Source organism: Schistocerca piceifrons, chromosome 2 (assembly GCF_021461385.2).
Source record: "Schistocerca piceifrons isolate TAMUIC-IGC-003096 chromosome 2, iqSchPice1.1, whole genome shotgun sequence".
NCBI classification, from domain to species: domain Eukaryota; kingdom Metazoa; phylum Arthropoda; class Insecta; order Orthoptera; family Acrididae; genus Schistocerca; species Schistocerca piceifrons.
The window spans coordinates 494,804,584-494,823,094 of NC_060139.1; the positions used below are offsets into that span (position 1 = coordinate 494,804,584).

The 18,511-nt window shown below is 42.7% G+C and overlaps 1 protein-coding gene across 4 annotated transcripts in view; it reads right to left on the reverse strand.

Annotated features, from left to right (window-relative positions):
• The window catches only part of LOC124775031 (arf-GAP domain and FG repeat-containing protein 1), a 104,307-nt gene that overhangs the window by 60,521 nt on the left and 25,275 nt on the right, over positions 1-18,511 (reverse strand). For all 4 annotated transcript variants that reach the window (XM_047249801.1, XM_047249800.1, XM_047249799.1 and 1 more), the window contains 3 exons: positions 15,243-15,349; positions 14,974-15,148; positions 14,695-14,869 (listed from right to left, as the gene is read on the reverse strand). In XM_047249801.1, the coding sequence (XP_047105757.1) occupies positions 14,695-14,869; positions 14,974-15,148; positions 15,243-15,349 (457 nt within the window). The remainder of the gene's footprint in view (positions 1-14,694; positions 14,870-14,973; positions 15,149-15,242; positions 15,350-18,511) is intronic.

Below are 18,511 nucleotides of genomic sequence, written 5' to 3' on the forward strand. Positions count from 1 at the left end.
ATCAGATTTGCTGTGCAACGGAGCGCTCGTTGCCCGCCACCTACTGCATCGTGCATGCAGACTTCAGATAAATAGAACATCCTGTACACACTGCACAATAAAAATAAATGTAATGATGGCTTCATTTTTGATGTTTATACTTTGGTAATGGGTTTATTCTTATAGTACTTTACAGCATGATATAAATTATATTTTATTTTAATTTCTGAAACACAGGATACCTAGGTCTTTAATGACTGAGATAATAATTTCACTCTACAAAACTGTTGGTTGAGTAGAAAATAGGCAACACTGTTTAATAACAGAACTAAACCTGGATATTTCATCCTGGGCAAAAAATGAGAAGCAGCAAAAACAATAAAAAAATAGTTAACTACAGTGGTTGGTGCACCCATGGCAGCACCAAGGGGTGCTGGAATTTGAAACTAAAGGATATAAATGATGAATAAGGCTAACAAAAGGTCACACATTCACACACAATACAGTTTTCCCCTCTATAGAACAGTTCTGTAACATATTAGTTTTTTCTAGCATATTGAATGTCAACATACATGGAGGATTTGAATTCTGCCATACTACTTTTTGTACTTTCTTTCGTAGCTTCCCTTATGACAATTAATTCATTTTTGTTCTCTAACAAAAGCATTTACCATTTTCAAGTGGTTCTTGGTGACCAACTAACCCCAACATGTAGCTAATTGCACACTTATGGCAAGTAACCATCTCTCTAAATATGTCTTTGGTTTGATGCGACACTTGACAAGCATTCATGCATGGCTGGAATGTGATCAGTACTACTCAGTTTAAATATTGCAGTCACGTTGTTTGATATGCTGTCGATAAATACTGTGTGTCCATCCTTATATTTCCCTTCATTTCCTTTTTCACCTTTCTTATGCACACACATATTTCCCATCCTCACTAGCGCAATGGTGCTGTACTTTTGTGGTACCCTGTTATCACCTTTTGTAGCTGCTTCAATTGCACCATATCCTCTCTCTCCACCCTTTTCCCCATAATTCCACAAGATATGCAATATTGCCTATGAGCCAATGTTTTTCTCGTGCACAAGGATCACAGATATACAATGAATTATTCTCTTCCCTTAGTGCCTTTCTACTGCCCGCTGTGTAAATCCTTTTTTGACTCTAAACAACAAATCCTTCATGTTTACGTAATGTGTTTCCTCTTGCTATGCATCCTTCAGTTTTACACCCAAGATTCTCCTTATTGCTCCCAGATATCATCTGCATACCTTTTTCACTCCTTATAGATAAATCCCATTGCACATGTATCTTTGCTCTACCTGTCTAGATCAATTCAGAGAAACATCCTTATCCCTAGCTAAAAGCCAGTTCCACATCATGCTCCTGAAATTATGCCTAACCCATGGACTTAATCTCTCACTTCCCCCTCACTTTTTTGCCACGAACTCCTCTGACAAGTATCCACTAAAATCTTGCCTCTCCTAATTTTCAACTCACCCTCCCCCTTCCCCCCAAACTCCCATCCAAACAGTCCCTGGTTACCTTACAGGAGTTCCTTACCTCTGACATTGTTTCACCTTTTTTCCTAGTTCCTTTCACAACACAAAACCCTCATTAGAAGATAGGACAGCCACCCACAACCACAAAACAGGACCTTATCTGATCATCCTACTTAGGGACTGAGGATCCACCACTGTCTTGACAAACTGCAGAGGTTGCACGAAAAAGTATCTGCCAACTGTTTGACTTCTCCACCTGAGAGGGCCATTCAGTAAGAAATGCAACACTTTTTTCTCAAAGCAAGACGGTTTTATTCACGATTTGAATACACCACATTGTTTCCAATAATTTGGCTATAAAACTTTATCTTCCTAATGATCTCCATTCAATACTACAGTCTTAGCCACCTTAATGTGAGAGCTTGCGTGTTCTCTAGGTAGTACTCCAGTGGTCTGTGACTAAACCAAGTACTTGCTGTACTAATTCCTTTCCCTTCATTAGCACTTTCCATAGAGTTCAACTTCCAGAGGGCTAAGGAGATGGAAGTCACAAGTTGCAAGATCCGGGCTATGGGATGGATGAGGAAGAGCAGAGACTCTTTTACCCTAAACTCGCAGCCTAGTTTCCGACATCGAAGATGGAAACCGTTACTTTTACTGCCTCTTGCCTTGCCTTTACACCCGGATGGCTGCCACCTTCCTATTAACATCCACATGCCCATGGGCTTGTTAATGTCTAACACTAATGCTCCTAATATCCTTCCATCTTCAAATGTGCTACCTCACTTCTTATGCATCAGTCCAACACAATCGTTAAGCATTACTACTTCTCCGAAGGGAATATATTCAAACAATTCATAGTACAGCCATGGGCACAGACTTAGCCAACTTGTTTATGGGCCACCTAGGGGAACATTACGAACAAGACAGATCTTAAACTACTCATCTTGTTCAGAGGCATTGATAGTATCTTGACGATCAGGATCCAGGGCTGCCACATTCTGTATTATTCCAAAATCTCAACACTTTATCCCAATACCACCATTATGATAGCTGCCATCCCTTTCACACTAAAAAGTTCTCTCCAATACAGTCTGGCAACCTGCATATATATCCCTTTCACACTAAAAAGTTCTCTCCAATACAGTCTGGCAACCTGCATATATATATATAAACCAAAACATTGCATTAAAAAAAGCGTTCAGTGCATAGTGCTGTGGAATGCAGAAAAAACAGCAAATTGGCGCTCATAAGAAGAAGAACAAGACCAAAAATGCAACAGGAGCGTAATATGTAAGAAACTGTCTACGCAACCTGCCACTGATGATGCCTTGCAGAAAATAAAGGCGAAACGCGTATGGCACTAAAATTGTGTTTTATTCAGTTGCTGTCAGACGGTCCATAAGTGAAAATCATCAACATACCGTATATATATATATACATATATATTTTCTAGCTTTCGCAACCAACGGTTGCCTCGTCAGGAAAGAGGGAAGGAGAGGGAAAGACGAAAGGATTTGGGTTTTAAGGGAGAGGGTAAGGAGTCATTCCAATCCCGGGAGCGGAAAGACTTACCTTAGGGGGAAAAAGGATGGGTATACACTCGCGCACACACACACATATCCATCCACACATATACAGACAGATGCAGACATATACAGAGGCAAAGAGTTTGGGCAGAGATGTCAGTCGAGGCGGAAGTGCAGAGGCAAAGATGTTGTTGAATGACAGTTGAGGTCTGAGTGGCGGCAACTTGAAATTAGCGGAGATTGAGGCCTGGTGGATAACGGGAAGAGAGGATATATTGAAGAGCAAGTTCCCATCTCCGGAGTTCGGATAGGTTGGTGTTAGTGGGAAGTATCCAGATAGCCCGGACGGTGTAACATTGTGCCAAGATGTGCTGGCCGTGCACCAAGGCATGTTTAGCCACATGGTGATCCTCATTACCAACAAACACTGTCTGCCTGTGTCCATTCATGCGAATGGACAGTTTGTTGCTGGTCATTCCCACATAAAATGCATCACAGTGTAGGCAGGTCAGTTGGTAGATCACGTGGGTGCTTTCACACGTGGCTCGGCCTTTGATCGTGTACACCTTCTGGGTTACACGACTGGAGTAGGTGGTGGTGGGAGGGTGCATGGGACAGGTTTTACACCGGGAGCAGTTACAAGGGTAGGAGCCAGAGGGTAGGGAAGGTGGTTTGGGGATTTCATAGGGATGAACTAAAAGGTTATGAAGGTTAGGTGGACGGCGGAAAGACACTCTTGGTGGAGTGGGGAGGATTTCATGAAGGATGGATCTCATTTCAGGGCAGGATTTGAGGAAGTCGTATCCCTGCTGGAGAGCCACATTCAGAGTCTGATCCAGTCCCGGAAAGTATCCTGTCACAAGTGGGGCACTTTTGTGATTCTTCTGTGGGAGGTTCTGGGTTTGAGAGGACGAGGAAGTGGCTCTGGTTATTTGCTTCTGTACCAGGTCGGGAGGATAGTTGCGGGATGCGAAAGCTGTTTTCAGGTTGTTGGTGTAATGGTTCCGGGATTCTGGACTGGAGCAGATTCGTTTGCCACGAAGACCTAGGCTGTAGGGAAGGGACCGTTTGATGTGGAATGGGTGGCAGCTGTCATAATGGAGGTACTGTTGCTTGTTGGTGGGTTTGATGTGGACAGACGTGTGAAGCTGGTCATTGGACAGGTGGAGGTCAACATCAAGGAAAGTGGCATGGGATTTGGAGTAGGACCAGGTGAATCTGATGGAACCAAAGGAGTTGAGGTTGGAGAGGAAATTCTGGAGTTGTTCTTCACTGTGAGTCCAGATCATGAAGATGTCATCAATAAATCTGTACCAAACTTTGGGTTGGCAGGCCTGGGTAACCAAGAAGGCTTCCTCTAAGCGACCCATGAATAGGTTGGCGTATGAAGGGGCCATCCTGGTACCCATGGCTGTTCCCTTTAATTGTTGGTATGTCTGGCCTTCAAAAGTGAAGAAGTTGTGGGTCACGATGAAGCTAGCTAAGGTAATGAGGAAAGAGGTTTTAGGTAGGGTGGCAGGTGATCGGCGTGAAAGGAAGTGCTCCATCGCAGCGAGGCCCTGGACGTGCGGGATATTTGTGTATAAGGAAGTGGCATCAATGGTTACAAGGATGGTTTCCGGGGGTAACGGATTGGGTAAGGGTTCCAGGCGTTCGAGAAAGTGGTTGGTGTCTTTGATGAAGGATGGGAGACTGCATGTAATGGGTTGAAGGTGTTGATCTACGTAGGCAGAGATACGTTCTGTGGGGGCTTGGTAACCAGCTACAATGGGGCGGCAAGGATGATTGGGTTTGTGAATTTTAGGTAGAAGGTAGGGGTGCGGGGTGTCGGTGGGGTCAGGAGGTTGATGGAGTCAGGTGAAAGGTTTTGTAGGGGGCCTAAGGTTCTGAGGATTCCTTGAAGCTCCGCCTGGACATCAGGAATGGGATTACCTTGACAAACTTTGTATGTGGTGTTGTCTGAAAGCTGACGCAGTCCCTCAGCCACATACTCCCGACGATCAAGTACCACAGTCGTGGAACCCTTGTCCGCCGGAAGAATGACGATGGACCGGTCAGCCTTCAGATCACGGATAGCCTGGGCTTCAGCAGTGGTGATGTTGGGAGTAGGATTAAGGTTTTTTAAGACGGATTGAGAGGCAAGGCTGGAAGTCAGAAATTCCTGGAAGGTTTGGAGGGGGTGATTTTGAGGAAGAGGAGGTGGGTCCCGCTGTGACGGAGGACGGAACTGTTCCAGGCAGGGTTCAATTTGGATAGTGTCTTGGGGAGTTGGATCATTAGGGGTAGGATTAGGATCATTTTTCTTCGTGGCAAAGTGATACTTCCAGCAGAGAGTACGAGTGTAGGACAGTAAATCTTTGACGAGGGCTGTTTGGTTGAATCTGGGAGTGGGGCTGAGGGCTCATCCTCATCCCTTCAAATCCTCAGAACCTTCAGCCTCTTCACCTTCAGCCCCACTCCCAGATTGCTGCTTGTGTGTGTGTGTGTGTGTGTGTGTGTGTGTGTGTGTGGCGCGCGAGCGAGCGAGCGCGAGAGTGTATACCTGCCCTTTTTTCCCCCCTAAGGTAAGTCTTTCCGCTCCCGGGATTGGAATGACTCCTTACCCTCTCCCTTAAAACCTACATCCTTTTGTCTTTCCCTCTCCTTCCCTTTTTCCTGATGAAGCAACCATTGGTTGCGAAAGCTTGAATTTTGTGTGTATGTTTGTGTGTCTATCGACCTGCCAGCACTTTCGTTTGGTAAGTCACATAATCTTTGTTTATATATATATAGCCACCAACGGTGTGTGGCAGAGGGTAGGTTGCACCACTACTAATCATTTATCTTCCTGTTCCACCCGCAAACAGAATGAGGTAAAAATAACAATACATACACCTCCATACAAACCCTAATTTCTACCTTACATTCATGCCCTTTACACAAAAAGTTTGTTGGCAGCAGTGGAATTGTTCTTCAGTCAGCTTCAAATTATGGTTCTCAAAATTTTCTCAATTGCATTCATCGAAAAACACAGCACCTTTCCTGGAGGGATTCGCATTTGAGTTCCCAAACCATCTCCGTAACACTCGCATGTTGACAGATAACACACAGTCTAATAAAATGCAGTACTCAGACATCTGTACAATAAGCGCCACACATTGGAAGGAAGGAATATTGGCTTTAACGTCCCATTAACAATGAGGTCATTACAGATGGAGCACAAGTTCAGACTCTCTCAAGGATGGGAAAGGAAATAACCAGTGCCCTTTCAGAACCATCCCAGCATTTGCCTTGACCAATTTAGGGAAATCACAAAACCTAAATCTGGATGGCTGGACGCAGGTTTGAACTGTCATCCTCCCGAATGCGAGTCCAGTGTGCTAACTACTGTGCCACCTCGCTCGGTAAATACACTGAAAGGTTTAATCACCAGATCAAGCAGCCACGCTTTGGAGGACTGTGGCGTATGCAAAGATAAGTAAGAAGAACCTCAACCCATCAACATGGCTGTGTTGAGGGCTTTACTACTTACTGTATGTCACTTCCAGCCACTCATCCTCCAGGTATGCAAGACATTTTATTCATCCTCCAGGTATGCAAGACATTTTACTCATCCTCCAGTGATGCAAGACATTTTATCTGAACAGCAAAGTGATTGCAACTAACTGAGGACCGTGACACACCTCCTTGGCTGCTACATCTCCTCTTTCATTCCACACAATACCCATGTGCCCTGGCACTCCCCAGCCACTGTATTTGGAGGAGGGTGTCCTGGATATTATGAACTGCTTTATCCATTTGGTAAAAGCATTGTAGAAAATGAAGGGCACTCAGAGAATCAGAACAGACAAGAAATTAGTACTCTAATGACATCTCGCATGCTCCAGTGCCCAGATCACATATAAATCCACATGGAAGACAGTCAAATCCTGAGGCTGTCTGACCCTGAGGATACAATCAGGGAAAACCACAGCAACCAATAGAGTCCTCCTGTTTCGATCCACTTGTAAAGACAGCTGCAGAGTTGTGATGCTCAGTTAAAATGTCCTTACATAATGTGTTAAAAACATGTGCAGGAGTGCAACCTCTTCTGTACTGCACTAAACACAAAATTACTCTGGGTCTCTGTAGTAACTTGGGTGGAGACACTTACTACCCTTGGTCTGGGGTTGTGCTTGTTCCACATCAAGTGACTCCTGTGCACCCAGCATGTGGATCCCAAACAGCCTTGTTGCTTGCAGATGATTGGAGAAAAGCCGTTCCAGAGGCAGACGAGCAACAATATGGTATGCAAGTGAATTCTGAGCTGCGAGGAACTTGCATACCTGAGGCAACAAGAGGAGTTGCTATCAGATTGTAAGAGGTGGCTTAACAGCCTCAAGACAGAGATTGGGCATGGGCGCACGCGCATGCACATATACCCGCAGAAAACTGAATATCCATCATGCAACCCACTCCTCTAATTTTACACTGTAAGATGCAAGCGACGAGTCAGTGTTGCAACACTGGAGGAGGAACAAAAAACAGCAAAATCACCCAAAAATAAGGAGCATTGTACAGGACTCCTCCCCACACATGTGATACTGTTTATGGCTTTGGCAAAGTGGGTAACACAAAGCAGTGCCCTGAGGGACACCATTCCCCTGCATGAAACAATCTGACAAGAGTGTTAGCAACAGTAGACCTAAAAGATTATTTAGACAGGAAAAACTGTATGAAAATGGAGAGGTAGCCACGGAAGCCCCACTGATGAAGTTACTCCATTACTAAGATAGTGATGTTTACACAGAAAATCCTGCTTAATAGCCACCTCTGCAGAATCAGGTCGTCGACAGTGAATCTAAATCTCTGAACCACAATGAGAGTGGCTAAGGAATTGTTTAGTCTCTAGCAACCAGACCAGATGAGAGTTAAACATCCACTCCTAGGGTAGGTGTTAGACTCAGAACTGTTGGATCTGAAGTCCAACTTGTCTCTCTCTACAATAACATGGTAGAGGTGAAACACCACATCATGGCTGACATTAGCAGTAATCTTTGCAAAATAATCTGCCCTCATCTGAGCGATGTCTCTGGGCAATGTTTGGAGACAACCCTATTCCTGCTTTGCTGCTATTAGTACATGACTGTGGTTGTTGGAAATCCTCCTGATGGCTTCCCATACTTTTGCAGAATGTGTGGAACGGTTGATGGAGTCCAGGAACACTTTCCATGACCTTTGCTTACTCTCCTTCATTACATGTTGAGCCTTGGCTCTTGTGACCCAAAAGGCCATAAGGTTGTCTGTTGCTGCGCGGTATTTAAATCCCTGGAGAGCAGCACACCTGTCCCAGATTACTGAGTGGCACTCACCGGTTCATCAAGATACAGGTTACCTTCTATGATGACTTTGGGGTGGATGAGCCAGCAGCATGACGGATCACTCATGTAATGTGGTGCACCCATTCCTGGAAACTGTTGCGGTGTCCAGACACAACCAGCTAGCTGAACAGGGTCCAGTTAGCCCAGCTGACCATCCCTTTTGGTGGCTTCTGTTCTGGCAAAGCTTCACCCAGTAGCTGGATCCACATTGAGATGTGGTCACTGGAATGGAGGTCATCAGCTGCTTCCCACTGAGTGGTGTCTGCAAGGGCGGGAGAGCAGAATGCAAGGTGTCAGGAGTTTCAGCTCCTCCACATGTGTCCTGATATGTTCTATTGTAATATGGGAGTCACCTTATCACTGGGGTAGCAACTTTATCCTGTGTTTATGCCGGGGAGGGGAGCAGACACTAGGTGGAGGCTCAGTCTTGGGGCACGACAGTGGCTCCAGTCTGACATCAAGGTCCATTGGCTCTACAGAAGAATTCTGAGGGACGTCAGAGAGAATGACGTCGACATCATCAGATTGCTTACTTCTTGACTCCGTCAAAGATAGAAGCTTTGCCTTTGATTTTCTGCACTGGGTAGGCGGTAGTAGTGGCAGCACCAGACAGTGTACCCGACTGAATCTTTGAAGGGGAAGGAAGCTCTGCAACTTTGGCAACACACCCTCTTCTGAAGTTCTGAGGAGAGTTACAGGAGTCAAAAGTAACCGCAACAGCACAAGCGCATTGACAAATGGAGGTACTAGAGCTAACACTAGCAACTTCTATTTATGGAGCAGCACTGGCTTTCTGCACTGGCTATTTAAGAACCGAAGCAAAGGAGGTAGCGAATGATGGAGTCAGCAAGACTTCATGCATCTTTTTGGCCTCGACACACAGGATACATTTTGTTGCCTTATGCTCTTGTTCTTCCACTTTTTCAAGATATACGCTACAGTCTCAACTCCATGCAGGATGAGCCCCAGAGCAATTCAAATACATCAAAGGAGAGGAGCAAGTGACTCCTTCATGGGCCACCTTATCACATTTGCTGCAAGTAGCTTCACCAAGTAGCTTCACTATGACACCCAAGTGTAGTATGCCCAAATTGCTGGCATTTAAAACAGCACATTGGATTGGGGGGCATAAGGCCACTCACTTATGTGAAGGAACCTGCCTGAACATGCTCATGCTCAGGAAGTTTCATATTACTGAACGTCACGATAAGGGAGGCAGATTTTACAGGATCCTCATCCACATTCTTCATGCCGTTTTGCACGTTGACCATACCTTCCGGAGCCAACTCCTTTTTCAGTTCCTCCTTGGGAATGTCCACCAGGTCCCTGCACATCATAACTCTTTTGCTGTAACTAAAGGTGATGTGTAGCTCAGTTGCTATGGCATATCCCCAAGGCACTGAGTTTTCTTGAGGTTCTTAAGTTGGTGGGAAATGGAAGTTTCTACCCACAGAGTCCCATTATACAATTGCCTGCCTGATTTTAGAGTGCCAGCAATGTCCTCTAAGCCTTTTTGAGTATAGAAAGGTGAAACTTCCTCGAAGCTGCCCTCTTTCCTTTTCAGTATTAAACACATATTCTGATTACCAGCATGGATTCTGTTACTAGAGACAAAATAACTCCCAATTCAGGATGACCAACCACAATAGCCCTCTTGTTTGATTGAGTGTCGGTACCTACCAGCAGCCCATCCTTTTCGCTGAGAGAAGGAGAGAATTTTAAAAAGTCCCACGATATAGGGAAATAAAGACAGAGCCCCACATGCCTAGGTAAGCCTCATACAACTGAGGTGCAGCAGGTTCCTCAGAGGATGCCCACTAATGACTGTTCCATCTGAACAGCCATGCATCTTATCAGCGCACAGCACGTGAGACCCTTTCTTTTTATTTTTTAAAAATATATACAGCTTTTTATCATTGTCATGATCCGTGTGGTCAAGCCAAGATCTCCATTCCCTGTGATACACAATGTTCCACCATTGTGCCGCACAGTGGTCACTGAAGCACAGTCTGAGCTTATGGTAACAGAGGACTGGTGGCGCTTACGAGTCCCAGCTCAGGAACCATGAGGTGTCAGGCCTGTACCCAGAAAATGAATATTAAGCCCTGAGGGCCACTGAAAGTTCACAAGATATCATTTGAGAAAAGGGCAAGCTGAGTTACACCTGAGTGATGCTTTCTAAAACTGAGATGATCTGTGGACAGAAGCTTTTCTGTTAAGGAAATTTATGATATTCGTACTGAGAATATGTCCAAGAATTCTGCTGTAAATCAATGTTTATGATATTGGTTTGTAATTTTGTGGGTCAGTTCTTTTATCCTTCTTATATACAAGCGTGACCTGCACTTTTTTTTTCCAGACATTTGAGACACTGCACTGGGCGAGAGATTTGTGACAAATACAAGCTAAGTAAGGGGGCTAATGCCATAGAGTACTTTTTATAAAAGCGAACTGGGATTCCACTGGGACCTGGTGACTTATTTGTTTTCAACTCTTTCAGTTGATTCTGTACACTAGAAATGCCTATTACTATGTCCTCTGTACGGAAATCTGTGCGATGCTCCAATGACAGTACATTGGTACAATCCTCCTGCGTGAACAACTTCTTAAATGTGAAATTTAAAACGTCGGCGTTCCTTTTGCTATTATTTATTGTCAAACCATATTAGTCAATGAGTGACTGGATAGAAGCCTTTGACCTGCCTAGCGATTTTACGTAGAACCAGAATTTTCTCGGCAAGATCTTTTGCTATGGTACGACAGAGGTATTAGTTTATGCTTCGCACATAAATCTTTTGACAGTTGCACACATCTCTGCTGAATTTCGCCTGTCATCACTTATGTATTCACTTTTGAAGCAAGAATGCAACAGCCTTTGCTTCCTCAACATTTTCTGATTCTGTTATCAAACTATAGTGGGTCTTTCCCGTCCTTAATTCACCTACTCAGCACATACTTTCCCAGAGCACAACTTACAATTTGTTTAAACTTTGGTTGTAATTCCTCTACTTCAATCATATTGGCACTAAATTACGTCCATTCACTGCCCAAGTGGGATGCTGGCAACTGCTTATCTGCTCCTACTAACAAAATTACTCTGCTAGCCCTTTCCATTAGCTTGCCAACTTTAGCAAGTAGTGTCACTATGATGAAATCATGCCCGCTAATCCCTGTCTCCATATTGAGACCACTGATGCAGTCAGGTCTGTTTGTAACTAAAAGGTCTCAAATACTTCCACTGCACATGGACTGTCTAATTAGTCACTCAAGACAGTTTTTGGAAAACTGTGTTCGAAAGTAGTTCACACAATTGCTTGTCCGTTCCCCCTGCAATGAATCCATTGATTCAGTAGATTAAAGTCACCTCCTACCAATATTGGATGAACTAGGTATTTCCACACCAATGAGCTTGGAGTTTTTTTGAGTGACTCAAACTATCATGGCATAATTGGGTGGCTAGCAAAAACATCCAACGATTAACCTGAATTCGTTTAAGACCTGTCATACACGTCCAAATAACTTTGCAGTTTCATTAAAAATCTACCTCATTAGAGGTATTTTTGCAGACTGCAAAGAACACAGCCTCTCCTATGGGATCCAACCTGTCTTTTCAATGTACTTTCCATGGCTTGCTAAATATTTCAGAGCTTTATTATGAACTGCCTATTCACGGATAAAATTTTGACAGTCTAAGTGTGTTTAGTACGAACAATGTCCGATTTCGCTATTTGCATGTTACTGGTGATTGTTCAACAGAGTACCTCAAACTCCCATGCTCAATCAACAAGTACTCTTGCTACTCAAGTAGCCGATTCCGTTGTGTAATGCCCCCTTATCAAGGGGAGTCCTTCAGCTCTCCAGTCAATAATGCAAAACCAGAATTCTGCAGCCAAGACTGTCACACAGTCAACAAAATCCTTTGGCTGAGAACCTCATTTGACTTCAATCAAAGGACCCCAATCAACTCTGGGAACAATGCTATAAATTATGAGCCCTGCTTGCAACTGCACATGAGGCCAGTGGTCTTTACCACTTCTGCCAGCCAGCCAACCAGCCATGTGAACTGAAGATGGCCTTAGGACCCAGCAACAGGCGTTATTGGTACTGACGTGAGCCGACACTTGCAAGTGACTGACTGCACCCTGCACACTCGATAGCTGCAGGCAAGGCCTCCACCATATCTCGGATGATGAACCCTGGAAGACATACCAAGTGCACATGGTTTTCCTTCCGCCCTTGAATGCTACTTCCCTAAGAGGCTCCTTAACACCCCCAACATCTGAACTTGTGAAACTAGTAAAACACCTCCCCAGTGTGCCTGCTTGGATTCTGCTGAAGGAGTGGCTACATTTCCACTCGCACAGTAACTGGTGGGGCCAAATGGCCAGCCTACACATTGGCCTTCTGTCTAAAATGAAGTGACTGTGTTACCAGCCACCACTCCCCCTGCAGTGAGGGCGGATCCCCCAAGACAGGTCGACTGGAACGTGCCTCAGTAGCAGAGCCCATACGCGAAATAAAAGTCATCTGAGGTGTTCTACGTGATGCGTCAGATGTGCCATCACTGCTACAACCCAAGGCAGCACTCTAAGGATGGCTGACCTAAGCCAAAAGCACCTTCATCTGTTTGCAAATTGAAGCCAACTACTCCTGTATAGGCATACAACACGGACACATCCTGTCCACCTCAGCACTACTGATAAACACACAAAAAGCTAAATATGTAACTTGCTGATCTGCAAATGCCCAGCAGGCAACTGTTCGAAGCAGACCAGCAAACAGATGCTGGCTCTTCAAAACAAACAACTGAATAACAGCTGCACTACAAACTACCTGCAATTACACCTTTAAGTTACAAAATATGAGATTACACCTCTCAAATAGAAAAACACACACAGAATTTAAGATATATACTACTAAGATTACATAGAAAAAGCTAAATATGTAACTTGCTGCTCTGCAAGTGTGTGGCAGGTGACAGCTGAATCTGCACAGAAGCAATCCCTTACCCAGGTCTAAGACCTTCACAGACAGGCATTCTCCTCCAATCCTAGTCCATAAACAGAACCATTGTTAAGTTTTTTATTTTAAGAGTGGTTAGTCTCATCAAAAGAAGCCTCATGATTAAGAACAGCTCTGTTGCCACACACCTCAGAAGCTACAGAGGTAATTAAAATGCCAGTGTTTCCGACTCACACTGAAAATGTGATTCAACACATTGAAAATGAAGTTCTAAATTCTGTTGTCTTTAAAAAGTATCGTGAAATATACTTCACATTGCAGACACCAGACAGCATACTTTTCAAGTTGTTCTTTCATAAATTTTGTCAGGTACCTGCCATCATATAGAATGTAAAACCACTCAGATTGTTTCTTCTTTTTTATTTGTTGAGATTGTTATCTTCAGAAGGAAAAGTATCAGTTTTCAAGTAACTGTGTTTGTGCTTGTCGAAAGGAAGACAATGAGATAACACGCTCTTGCTCATTGTGGGAGCAATTCATTTACTGCAGGAACCTTTATATCTTTGTCCCAATCATACAGTTGCATAATAAACTGGAACAGATGTGCTATTATTGATGATAGTTCATTCCACTGCCTCCTCAGCTGCTTGCTCATATCGCCTCCTCATCTGCTTGCTCATATTGCTACTCACCAAACAGGAAATAGTTCATATTTTTGGATTCTCAAAAAATGATTCAAATGGCTCTGAGCACTATGGGACTTAACTTCTGAGGTCATCAGTCCCCTAGAACTTAGAACCACTTAAAACTAACTAACCTAAGGACATCATACACATCCATGTCCGAGGCAGGATTTGAACCTGTGACCGCAGCGGTCACGCGGTTCCAGACTGTAGCACCTAGAACCACTCGGCCACCCCGGCCGGCTGTTGGATACTACCATCGCTGCTTGGGTCATACTCATACTGTCCATTTAAAAAGCTACATTACTGTAAAACACCCATACTTCACTGATAAATAGTTTCTATGGTTCTAAGAGTGTTTCTGCAACTCAGTTTTAATTCACTGTTTTATTGTTCCCAACCAAATCAATAAAAATTTACTTTATATTAGTTTTAATTCCCTGTTTTATTGTTCCCAACCAAATCAATAAAAATTTACTTTATATTGTAGCAGAAGAAAACTGATTTCATAAATTTTTGTTGTTCTAAAAAGGCTGTATAATTCACATTGTTTACACGATTCCATTAAGTTGAGGACTATAACTGAAACACTGGCTTTTTCTACAAAATAAACACTCATTTTGCATTTAAATTTTAATGCATACGTAAACACCATAGTCACAGTGAAAAAGTGGAAAACCACAGTGTGTACTTACTAGGAGAAGTGAAAACTGGATTGTTTTCAAAATTTGCAAATGAAGGTATGGTTGTAGTACTGGTTGGTGTAAACTGCGAAGAAGAACTGAACGGATCTGAGGGTCCAAAGTCAGCCAGAAACCCAGATGTTTTGTCAGGAGTGAACATGTTGTCCGACGAGGTTACATTTGATGTCTGTAAGATTATAATATAAACTAAATTTTTAGATCTCAGATAAATTAATATTACATGTAAAATGAACAGGTGCATTACTCCTAACTTGAAAAATCACTACTTACATTTATATTAAGAGACGCTGGTTTGGCTTGGGAAGAAATGACACTAGTAAGTGGCTTAGTTTCAGGTATGGAAGTCATTGGGGTTGGAGTTGATGTCCGTGAGTGATTTTGTGTTCCTGGTGGTGAAAAAGTGATGGGACCATTTTTTGATGATACTGATGGCTCCAAATAATATCTGAAATGAATCAACAAAAATTTGATTAAATCAGATTTGAAAAATGGAAAACACACCTGTTCCTTTAAGGTGGAAAATGAAATAATATTCTTACCTCTTCTTTTCGTACTTAGCTATCATAAACTCTTTGACCTGCTGCTCATCTTTGGTATCTTGCGAGTGGTTTGGATCAAATAAACCCAACCATACTCGCCGACAGTACTAAAACACAAACAATTTACATCAGTGACATGTATTCAACATTTGCAGCATAACTGCATGCAAGATAATGAAAGCTAAAAGTAAACATTAATTTTTCATAACATATACACATTTTAACACTAATGTAAACGTATGTACAAGTTGTTTTTGCAATGAACAACAATAAAGCAGAATTGACTCATTAATCTTCAAACTGCATGTAACATACTGCGGTATATTGATAAATTTCACTTATGGACCGTCTGACAGCAACTGAATAAAACACAATTTTAGTGCCATACGCATTTCGCCTTTATTTTCTGCAAGGCATCATCAGTGGCAGGTTGCGTAGAGAGTTTCTTACATATTACGCTCCTGTTGAATTTTTGGTGTTGTTCTTCTTCCTATGAGCGCCAATTTGCTGTTTTTCCACATTCCACAGCACTATGCACTGAACGTTTGTTTTTATGCAATGTTTTGGTTTCTGTTGCCGACTGAGGAGGACAGGACCACAAAAGTTGAAGATGCATGTAACGTAACTTTAACAAAGGGAATCATCAGTCAGGTACTGGAGCCAATGAATGAACAAGTTACTCACTGTATTGAGGGGAAATACCAACAGGTTAAAAAAAGTAAATAAATTTGATAGAAATAGTGTGTTCTTCATTCAACTTAATGAATATCAAAATCAATATTTGTTTTTATGTTCACAGGGCAAGATAAGCATTATTGCTTTACATTAACCTTAGAACATTTAAAGGAAATTACAATCTTCGCACAATCAATGGCATTGGTAATTATTATTTACATACAATTAGTCACCACTTTTTTTTTTAATGACTGATGTTGCTAAGTGGTCATTCCAGTGACGCATCTACAGCAGTACTCTTCAAGCCAAAGTTCCAATTCATGATTTTTATAAAACAGTTCCCTGTCAAAGGGCTTTATTTATCATTTGCTTTGATTTTCCGAGGGTTTGTACGTTCACCTTCTCAAACTTTGTAAACCCCACTAACCGTATTTCTCTGCCACGGCATTTGTGTTGCTACAGACCACAATGAAGGCACCATGAGCTCACGAGATTACCAAATCTGCAGTTGGTCTACAGATCTCTCCCACATAATGGCCACACAGTGTCCTGGATAACAGGAGTACGTCTTGAGCCTTATATGGGCTTGGGCAGAACAACTGCCTGTATATTTCTATTCAGGTTCAAATTTTTCTAACGTTACAGTCGTGATCATTACATGCAATATACAAGGGAGGAAGTAATATGGTTGTCATGGAATTGTGCTCGGAGTTTTCAGAAGTCTGTGATGTATCTCTTACCTGTATCATTTAGAAGATAAAGGATTCAAATCCCTGCCCAGCCAATCATATTTACATTTCCTGTAGTTGAAAGAAATGGGAAAATTGTTCATCTGAGAAGGACATGGCCTAATCCTTGGCAATTTTTGTTATACCTGAGCATGTGCTCCATCTCTAATAACCCCATTATTGATGGGCCACTGAAACTCAGTTTTCCTTCCTTCCTCTTGTACCATCTTCCAGCGAAGATTGTTGAGCATTTCTGTGAAATTTTCACACTGACCAAACAAAGGATGCAATCACACAATGTCAGATCTTTTTGCCTATTTATATGCAAGACATTACACTGGCCTGCCAATGAAAAACTGGCTGCCATTTTTTGCACAGAGTGTTGATCATCCACAAGTTGAGCAAGTATATGAAGTCTAAAAGACTTGTGGGGCAAGTTACAAAGTGTTCTACCACCTGCTCTCAATTGGGTATGTGCAAGGACAAGCAACACCAGGGATGGCCAAGTGCAAGGTCTGTATACAGTGCGTATCACAGGTAGTAACTAAAGCTGACAAGGGTGAAAGTGAACAGGGGAAAAGAGGGGAGGGCGAGGGGAGGTGGTGCACCAAATTGTAAATCACTTCTGTGTATTAATGTTGTCAAACTGGCCCTGGCTCATATGATTGAAAAAAAGTCCAATTTGTATGACTGGGTAGACAAATGGCTTGTCAGTAATCCCATCCCTTCAGTTCTTTTCATCATGTCCTGAACTTCACATCTCAGTGTCACTTACCATTTATTATCAGTTGCAGCTGCAGTTCACCTATAACATTCCTCAAGTCAAATCATAAAGCAGATTGGACACAGTCATGACCACATTAGCCCACATAATGTCATATTTGGAAATATCTGCATTGCAGCATTATTTGCCCATTAACAGAGGAACTGAAACAAAACCTCACAAGGGTACAGTCCCTTGTTACTTTGCAAACACCAGATTCATCAGCTTGCAACCCAAATGCACAGGCTCACAACAGCGGGCTCCGGTTGAGTTTAGTATTGTCTGGAAGAGAGTTTATTCTCATGGCCTCTGCAGCAGAGGGCCCCAATTATGAGGTAGCTGCTCCCAAGACCTTTCTGGACAGGCAAGGAGATAGTGTTGCAGCTAACCAAGTAAATCTACAATTTTGTAATACAGTGATCATGGGCTGGGATGTTACACCTGCCGGTATATGGTTCCGACTTTATAATTAGACTGTTATCATTAATAAAAGAAAAAAAAAATTATCTACATCAGAAGAATCAAAACTAGAAGGTTATCAAATGAAACAGATAAGGGAGACACAGGAATAATGGATCAACAAATCATTGGAAGCTGGGTTCTCCGATAGCATCTCGAGTGTCTAAGTGTCTGTGTGTAATAAGACTCATTTCTGACTCAATTGGGTACCTGCGGGATTAAGTGTAGACCAACCCACAGCAAGTAATTAATTATACGAGTTTAGCCAAATGGCCAACAGCTTGAATCAAAAACAAGAGAAAAGTGCGAGCAAGGTAAAGTACCGATGAAATGAGAGATTGAATGAAAAGAAGAGGAATTTAAATATGAGAAAGAAGAAGATTCAGAATTGAGGTGAAGGTAGATGACCATAAAAACTTTTGCAACAAATTATTAGATGAATGTAAGAGAAGGGTAATTGAGCATAGATAACAGTGTGAATAAATATATGGTAAACATACATACAAAAAACAAAGATGCTGTGACTTACCAAACGAGAAAGCACTGGTAGATAGACAATAAAAAACACACAAACACTCAAGCAAATTTCAAGCTTTCGCAAACCAAGGTTGCTCCATCAGGAAAGAGGAAAGGAGCGGAAAGAC